Here is a 9,346-nt window from a genome sequence, read left to right on the forward strand (position 1 = left end):
AAATGACTAGAAGTGAATGCCCTACAACACACACACACACACACACACACACACACACACCTGTGCTCTGGAACACCCCAGGGTTGCAGCGGCAGTAGCGCTGAGCGAAGGCCTCCATCATGCGGTCGATCTTCTGGGCCTCTCCAGGCAGACGGAAGGACCAGAGGAACTGACGCAGGGCCTGGACCAGGTTCAGGTCCGAGAACTCATGGAGCTCCACAAAGGACTGGAGAACATCCAGGTTCAGCTGGTCTCTGGACACACACACACACACACACACACACACACACACAGTCAGAACCCATGGAGCTCCACAAAGGACTGGTCCCTGGGGGGGGGGGGGGGGGGGGGGTCGCACGCAGTTAGTGTCAAAGTGTCCTTGAGCAAAGACTCTGAACCCCTAATTACTCCTGATGTGCAGGTTGGTGCCTTGGTTTTCCGCCGCAATCGGTGTATAAATGCACCTTGGATAAAAGCGCTAGATAAATGCACCATTTATTTACCACACACACACACGAAAACCATCAAATGAACGTGGGCCGAACATCGTGACACTTTTACGCTAACCCATTAACACTTCGACTTATATTCACAAGTTGCTCGAGTTAATTCATTGTTGGAATTAACACTTCCTGCGATTCGCTCGAGTTACGTTTTCATTGTTTAATCCTCGTTTTTAATCAGTTTGAAGTCATACGGGCACAAAGGACACTCACCTCTCCCCAAGATAGTCTCCGATGGCAGTCTTGTTAAGCCCCTCCCCTTTGTACAGGAACTGGGCGATGTCATCTTTGGTGTTCTTTAGCAGGGAGCTGTCGATCAAAAACTGGATCCCCTGAAATGTATATATATATTTTTTTTATATCAATAAAAAAGCAAAAACTGGTGATATCCTCACAACGTATATATACGGATTTGCATAAGGAGAAGAGACTGGAGCAGCACGGACATTTAGAGCCTTTTATTTAGGTGCTAAAGTATACAAACGACTAACATTTCGACCTTGCGGTCTTCATCAGAGTCATGACCTGCTGACTCTGACGTTAGTCGACTCGTTTGTATACTTTAGCACCTAATAAAAGGCTCTAAATGTCTGTGCTGCTCCAGTCTCTTCTCCTTATGCAACTCATGATGTCCTTGCACCTGTGAAGCACCGGATCAGCCGTTTCAGGCTTGAGGCGTGTTGGTAGACTCCCTTTGTATATAGGGATGATTAGATCAAATCAACAGCCTGTGTTCATTCTCACCTTCTTGGGGTCCATGTTGAACTTCTTGCGGCCCATGGCCACCTGCTTACTCCTCTGCATGCTCTTCCTGCAGCAGGAACAACACAAGATTTGTTTTAAAAGCCCATTCTGGATGGGAACCCCTTTTTGGTGTTTAAAAGCATTGCGTTATGCTTTAGCTATTGAAAAATAGCAGATCTACAAGCTCGTAGCACGGCACTCGGCTTGTATTTTTCATGAAAACCATGAAAATGTGCCGCAAATCTTTGAATATATATATATTCTTTCAGAGCAAACGTTTTTAACTCAAATCTTTGCGTCTGGGGTGAGGTCCCTAGAACAGGCAGCCAAATACAGATAATTCTGGGGGTCCTTGACATGAAATAGTTTGAGAACGACTGACATAGAAACATAGGGTTTTTCTGAAAACCGTCAGGATTTAGAAGACATTTTGATCCAAATGGGTTAAGAAGAACACACAAAACACATTGAGTCGACTGTCCAATTAACTGTACAATTAATTAGAGAGATTACAATACCTTTCTTCTGTCACGCCCAGGCTGGCAATCTCACTGGTGACCACTGCTATCTCATCCTTCAGCCTCTGAGAGGGGGGGGGGGGAGAGGGAGAGAGAGAGAGAGAGAGAGAGAGAGAGAGAGAGAGAAGTTTGAGAATGTGTGCTTATGCGTGTCATCAGCCAAGCTTGCTTAACTTCCTCAGGTATGAGGAAGGTCCGGAGGGACCGAAACGTCGCTTCATTAATATAGCAACGTATTCAGAAAACGGTACCGACCTTCACGGTCTAATGGGCTAATTATTACACACACACAAAGAATACACGCAATGGCACATTCATCACACCTCACAGACAGACAGACAGACAGACAGACAGACAGACAGACAGAACAAATCCAATTATGGATTTCCCTCTCGCCACGTCTGACCCCTGCCTCAACTCCTCGCTGCTCCTTTTGATGTAGTCCCAGCAGGATAAAGCGCGCCGGCCGGCTGGCCAGTCGCCCGCGCTCGTGCATGTGTGTGTGTGTGTGTGTGTGTGTGTGTGTGTGTTTGTGCGCATCCGTGCACTCTGCACACACAGGAGTGATGACTGACGACACACAGAATCCACACTCAAAAATGCCATCTTTGACAATCAACAACAAATTCCGCACAAAGCAAACCCATCCTGCTAAGATATGACCCAGTAAAAAACACAACGACAAAAAAGCGGGTCACACTGTACAGAAACTACAGACAGCGCTGACTGTATGAATCACTCTCCCTCAAGGAGGACTTATTGTGGGGCTATTAGGGGCTCTTTGGGACAGCCGGGGGGGAACGGTCAATCCCCTCCCTGGCTGGCTGCAGGGTTCTTATGCACCTGCTCCTGCTCAGGGCAGTCTGCACCTCCCTTAAAGCCCTTCTGTCGCCCCCTGTCCCGTCCCCCCGCCCCCCTCTTATCTTGACCCACATTTACAAGAATACAAATACAATCCGTTTACGTCCACCTTCAGTCAGTCTGCTGACCGACCGCTGCGTCACGTCTAGGCTATATAGGGGCTTTAACCCATTTTGGGCTGTAGGTAACCCCTTTGTGTTTAACTAAGCGTTACGTTATACTTTAGCTATTGAAAAATAGCAGATCTACAAGCTCACTGTGGCGCGCTATGAGCTTGTAGATCTGCTATTTTAAGTCGTGAAAATGTGGTGCGAATCTTTGAATATATATTCTTTCAGAGCGAGCATTTTTAACTAAAATATTTGCTTCTGGGGGGGGGGGGGGTCCCTGGAACTACATATTTTGAGATGGGGGGTCCGTGGCCCAATAGAGATAATTCTGGGGGTCCTTGACATGAAAAAGGTTGAGCACAACTGACATAGAAACATGGGTTTTTCAGAAAACTATCAGTCCAAAATGGGTTAAGCAACTAGTCTTTTTTTTTTCTTTGTAATTATTTGATTGGTCCAAAATATTGTGTTTGTTGTCATGATTTGTCACAACTCAAGTTGGCTTCGTACGACGCTTAAAAAGGTCTTTAAATAAATACTTTTGTCTATGGGGAAAATACCTTGGGAATTGTTTCCTGGGCCTGGCGTCGTCATGAAAGGGGGCGGGACTGGGCCTGGCTTTGTCATGAAAGGGGGCGGGACTGGGCCTGGCGTCGTCATGAAAGGGGGCGGGACTGGGCCTGGCGTCGTCATGAAAGGGGGCGGGACTGGGCCTGGCGTCGTCATGAAAGGGGGCGGGACTGGGCCTGGCTTTGTCATGAAAGGGGGCGGGACTGGGCCTGGCTTTGTCATGAAAGGGGGCGGGACTGGGCCTGGCGTCGTCATGAAAGGGGGCGGGACTGGGCCTGGCGTCGTCATGAAAGGGGGCGGGACTGCGACGCTCTGTTGCACATTATTATTTAGCCAGACAACTATTCTGTTTTGGGTCGTGAGACCTTCCTGATAAGCCTTCTGAGAGCGTAACATGATTCCATGGGTCCATTTCAAAAACCCATAATGCGATGAGTTGCTTGTGTAGCCGGCTATATTCATACAGGCTATTATTTTCTGTGTGTGTGTGTGTGTGTGTGTGTGTGTGTGTGTGTGTGTGTGTGTGTGTGTGTGTGTGTGTGTGTGTGTGTGTGTGTGTGCGTCTACAATGAGTCCTCCATCATGCCCAGAATAGGGCGGGCGGCGGCAGGTTGAAAGTGATTCTGAAGAGCTCAGAGCGCCCCGGTGGGTCAGCCAGTTGAAGAGCTCAGAGCGCCCCGGTGGGTCAGCCAGTTGAAGAGCTCAGAGCGCCCCGGTGGGTCGGTGGGTCAGCCAGTTGAAGAGCTCAGAGCGCCCCGGTGGGTCGGTGGGTCAGCCAGTTGAAGAGCTCAGAGCGCCCCGGTGGGTCGGTGGGTCAGCCAGTTGAAGAGCTCAGAGCGCCCCGGTGGGTCAGCCAGTTGAAGAGCTCAGAGCGCCCCGGTGGGTCGGTGGGTCAGCCAGTTGAAGAGCTCAGAGCGCCCCGGTGGGTCGGTGGGTCAGCCAGTTGAAGAGCTCAGAGCGCCCCGGTGGGTCGGTGGGTCAGCCAGTTGAAGAGCTCAGAGCGCCCCGGTGGGTCAGCCAGTTGAAGAGCTCAGAGCGCCCCGGTGGGTCAGCCAGTTGAAGAGCTCAGAGCGCCCCGGTGGGTCAGCCAGTTGAAGAGCTCAGAGCGCCCCGGTGGGTCAGCCAGTTGAAGAGCTCAGAGCGCCCCGGTGGGTCAGCCAGTTGAAGAGCTCAGAGCGCCCCGGTGGGTCAGCCAGTTGCTACACAGCATACCACAACACACGCAGCACACATACTACAGACCACAACACACGCAGCACACATACTACAGAGCTCTCTTTGACGTCACGTCATGGGTTCATGTTTACTGCCGTCTCTCTCTCTCACACACTGCTGTCTAACACAGTGTTTCTCAAGCCTTTCTGGATCAGGGAAAGTGTTTGTGGTCAACAACACCCATCTGACCACAGTTTGGCTGCCGGCTGAAATGTAAGAAATGTCTTGTTTTCTGAAAAACCCATGTTTCTAATGTCAGTGGTTCTCCAACATATTCATGTGAAGGACCACAAATATATGACATTGGCTGCTGACCCCCTGCAAATATGTTGTTCCAGGAACCCTCCCAGTAGCAAAGATTTGAGTTAAAAACTAGCTCGGTAACAATATATATATTCAAAGATTTCAGGCACATTTTCAAGATCTTTAAAAAAATAGCAGACCTACAAGTTCATAGCGCGGCACTCGGTGCCGTGCTATGAGCTTGTAGATCTGCTATTTTTCAATAGCTAAAGTAGAACATAATTCTTAAAACACCAAAATGGGTTAAAACGTTTATTTTGGACCCAAGGCCGATTTGCACTGTAAAAACGCCTTCTGACTGAATCCTCGTTTTCTGAAAGACTAACCTAAGTTGAAAGGTATAATAACAACGAATTACAGTAGAAGTGCAAGTGGATTGAAAAGTGCATTTTAGAGCGCATGTTTATTTGTGTTCTGGCCTGGGATTGAATCAATACATTGAATCAAACATTACATTTATTTTTATGTAGCACAATGAAAAACTCATAAAAACTAGAGCGGAGCCCGTTGGGAGCCTCTACTGTCCCTTTATATGCCCATATATGGAGTTCTTTCTTAGCATGCCCAAATAACTCCAGCAGACGTCAGAATTATGTCAGAACATGCCAGGTCCATATATGGACACTGGGCAGTGCTTGTAGATCTGCTATTTTTCAAAAATAGAGAAAATGTAGCACAAATCTTTGAATGTATTATTCTTTCAGAGCGAACGTTTTTTAACTCAAAGCTTCTGGGGGGGGGGGGGGGGGGGGGGGGGATTCCTGGAACAACATATTTTCAGATGGGGGGGTCGGTAGCCTCGGTGGCCAATTACATATATTTTTGGGGCTCCTCGACATGAGAATGTTTGAGAACCACTGACATAGAAATATGGGGTTTTTCAGAAAACTGCATCTTCTGACATTGAACCACTTGAACCAGATTGTGGATTGGCTCTTTTCGGCTCTTACCAAGGCCAGACAATGACGGAAAAAGAGTCTACTAGTAGGTCTCCATTAGGTCTCTATTAGGTCTCTACTAGTCTGGTCTCCCGACAGGTCTGTTGAACTCTGTTCATAGCTTTTCAAGCCAAACTGTAAAAATACTACTGTAAAAAAAATGTGGGTCTCACTCGTCCCGGGTCGCTGCTGTCACATGAGGTAAATGCCCCAGTCGTCTGGGTCGTCACCCCGAATAGGTTTCCATGGCCACCGACCACTCCCCCCTCCTCAGCACCAATAGGGGGCAGGGGGGAGGGGGGGTCCTCCTCTCTGTGTGCAATGTGCATTAGCCGAATATTTCACGGCCCATTACCCATCAGCCCTCTGGGCAGGACATATAGTGGTGCAATGCTTACACGAGGGAACCGCAAATTAACCCCGCTAATAAACTCAATCAATCTGTGTTTACACGGTAGCACTGCACTCTCTGTGTGTGCGTGCGTGCGTGTGTGCGTGTGTGCGTGCGTGCGTTGCTGTCTGAGGCATTAGGAACACAGGCTCAGAACCTCAGATCTCTAAAGCCAGAGTTTACTCGTCTCCAACACAAGGAGAACCTTGTAGAAGGTTCATGAGAAGCTGTATATGTACACTGTGTACAGTATGTACAAAGTGAAGCATGTACCGACTCTGGACTGTATGTGCAAATGAACTGTATCAATTTTTTGTGTAGAGTTCTAGAGACAAATTCTCATTCAGTATATATATATATATATCTCTGCTGTTGGGCAGGCACGTACTTTGTTCAAAATATCAACGTTTCAGGGGGAAAAAAACATGATTTTAGAACACAATTCTTAACCCATTTAGGCCTGACGTTGAAATTTAAAAAATGTCTTCTAAATCATGACAATTTTCTGAAAAATCTCAGTGGTTCTCACTATTTCATGTCACGGACCAACCCCAAAACTTATATGTAATTTGGCCGCCGACCCCCATCATAAAATATGTTGTTCCAGGGACCGTCGGCTCGCCGGAACCGGGCCGGCACCCTGGCTGTGGTTCTGTGGGTCTGGAACTTCCCCCACACGGAGTTGCACCACTCACTTCACACGGGTGTGATTTTAATACTTTTCTTGGGTTCAATATTTGTAAAACACACACTGACTGACGTGAACTGTACTCAAGAGCAGTGATAAATTAAAAAAATATGTTGAAAAAAAAGGAGATGGCTGCTTTCTGCCAGACAGCCAGCTACGATATACTGTATATATCCTGGTTTGTCCTGATATACTGTATATAATACTGTATATATATCCTAGTCAGCCAGACAGCCAGCTACGATATACTGTATATATCCTGGTCGTCAAGAGGATAAGTCGTGCCTCAGGGCACAGATTTCTAGCAAGACCGTCAGACACATCAACACTGATGTCTGCAGGGGGTCACCACACACGCGCACGCACACACACGCGCACACACACACACACACACACACACACACACGAGGCTTATCTGTCAGAAATGTGTACAGTTAGTTAAGTGGTGATCAAACTCACAGACTAATACCAACCACCCCCCACGCATATATCGCTTCATTCTTTCGACCTGCCAACCCTCTCTAAAACAAAGCCCTGACCAAGGTCGGTCACAGAGAAGCACCGCCAGCCAGCCAGACTAAACTAAACCTCCCTCGTACATGTTTGGTAGGAAATGTAATGCATACATACAACAACAGGAACAGAGACGTTAGAGACCTCGTTGTGAGAGATTGGTTCACACGTTTCAATAAGGGCCTTGATGCATGCCTAACCTAACCTGACGCTGCCAGATGAGGGCGGTATTGCGGAAACATATTCCCCAACACAACACTCATCTGGGATCTCTGACGGAGTTGAGCCCTGAGTCAGATCTGCTTCGTACCGAACCAATCAGCGTGAGCTAAAGGCGGGATGCGGATGTGACGGTATATAGACACGTCGATATGATTGGTTGTGTTTGCACGCCCACACGGTGATAGACAGACGCTCCCATCCAATCATCTACCATGTATCTTGAAAAAAAGGAACAGCCCCGTCATCGAATTTGCTTCCGCGATCCCAGATCCAAATAAGCTGTGAAACAAATTTGTGTAGCAAGCTTTTTGGATCTGGCAGCGTCAGGTTATGCCTAACCCATTCTGACCTGAGATCAGATTCATACGAGGTTTCCACTGGACACACACTGGTCTGATTAACCTGATTCTGACCTGAGATCAGATTCTAAAAATGTCAGTCGTTCTTCGATTTTTCTAAAATAGCAGACCTACAAGCTCATAGCGCGCCACTCGGTGGCGCGCTATGAGCTTGTAGATCTGCTATTTTTCCAAAGCTAAAGCATAACATGATGCTAACACCAAAATAGGTTCCCGTTCAGAATGGGTTAAACACATGCAGGTGGCATTTATCCTCATCCTTCTAAATACCAGGTCTTGCTCTTTTGTTTTACCCGTTCGAACCAGGACAGCGTCCGTGTCATTTAAGAGTTATTTGGCTAATATACAAGCTCATACATTTGTGCCGTATAAATATATATATTGAAAAGGTTTGAGCAACTACTGATATAGAAACATAGGATTTAGAAGAGTTTTTTTTAATCAGCCTCAGGTTAAGATGATTTTTTCACAAGGAAACATCTCTCCTCCTCCTCTGTCTAGAATCAAAGGGTTATTTATCATATAATTTGATCATTCCATTTAATCTATAGTTATGTTTAGGCTTGTGTGTACTTTAATGACAACACAACCTAGTGAACGCAAACTCATGTCAGCAGGAAATATTGGGGACAATGTTTTGTGGGATTTATTTTACCCTTCTTTGAACCCGGTAAGCCCATTTTCTTTTTTACTTCCCATTTCAGAACGTATCTGGTTAGAAGCTTTGTGAAGTATTAATCTCTGCAGAGGAGAGGAGAGGAGTCTGGCTTCCAGAGGAATGTGGCTGAAACTCAAGGTTTATTCAATTGATTTAGGCGATTAACTCCTGACAGTTTTCACAAAAAAACCCGTGTTTCTATGTCAGCGGTTCTCAAAGGACCCCCGAAATTATAAGTAATCGGCCGCCGACCCTCATCTGAAAATATGTGGTTCCAGGAACCCGTCGCCGCACGACCCAGCATGCACTGGGCCTCAGGAATGATTCTCTGAACTCTCCACCCATGATTACAAGTTAACTTCTAAGGCCAGAAGCATATAGTTCTATAGTCGCAAGGAGTTACTTGCAACCGTTACTTGCAACCCCAGTGGCAGTCGCAAGGAGTTGCTTTGGGCGCGGTGACTCATGGGCCTTAAATTTTAATCCATTTTGGGATCTACAAGCTCATAGCGCGCCACCGAGTGGTGCGCTATGAGCTTGTAGGTCTGCTATTTTTGAAAAATCGAAGAACGATGACATGAAACTCCCCCCTGTCAGGTGTAAAGGAGCAACTTGGACACTTCAGGCATGAAGGAAGCATGAGTTCAAGTCCGTTGCTCTCCCCTTGTCCCCCATATATGGGGACTAGGTTGGTGGAGGGTGTGTAGAGCCCAGGATCACATTAGATGATTGACACAGGGGTGAAAAATGGGT

The 9,346-nt window shown here is 47.1% G+C and overlaps 1 protein-coding gene across 6 annotated transcripts in view; it reads right to left on the minus strand.

Annotated features, from left to right (window-relative positions):
* The window catches only part of LOC308333183 (cytohesin-1-like), a 31,850-nt gene that overhangs the window by 10,518 nt on the left and 11,986 nt on the right, over positions 1-9,346 (minus strand). For 3 of the 6 annotated variants that reach the window (XM_080789380.1, XM_080789381.1, XM_080789385.1), the window contains exons 3-6: positions 1,766-1,830; positions 1,248-1,314; positions 717-835; positions 61-254 (exon numbers count right to left, since the gene is read on the minus strand). In XM_080789380.1, the coding sequence (XP_080645506.1) occupies positions 61-254; positions 717-835; positions 1,248-1,314; positions 1,766-1,830 (445 nt within the window). The remainder of the gene's footprint in view (positions 1-60; positions 255-716; positions 836-1,247; positions 1,315-1,765; positions 1,831-9,346) is intronic. The other 3 variants (XM_080789383.1, XM_080789382.1, XM_080789384.1) reach the window with 1 other exon arrangement.

Source organism: Protomyctophum bolini (genome assembly GCF_963924005.1).
Source record: "Protomyctophum bolini genome assembly, chromosome: 18".
Lineage (NCBI taxonomy): Eukaryota > Metazoa > Chordata > Actinopteri > Myctophiformes > Myctophidae > Protomyctophum > Protomyctophum bolini.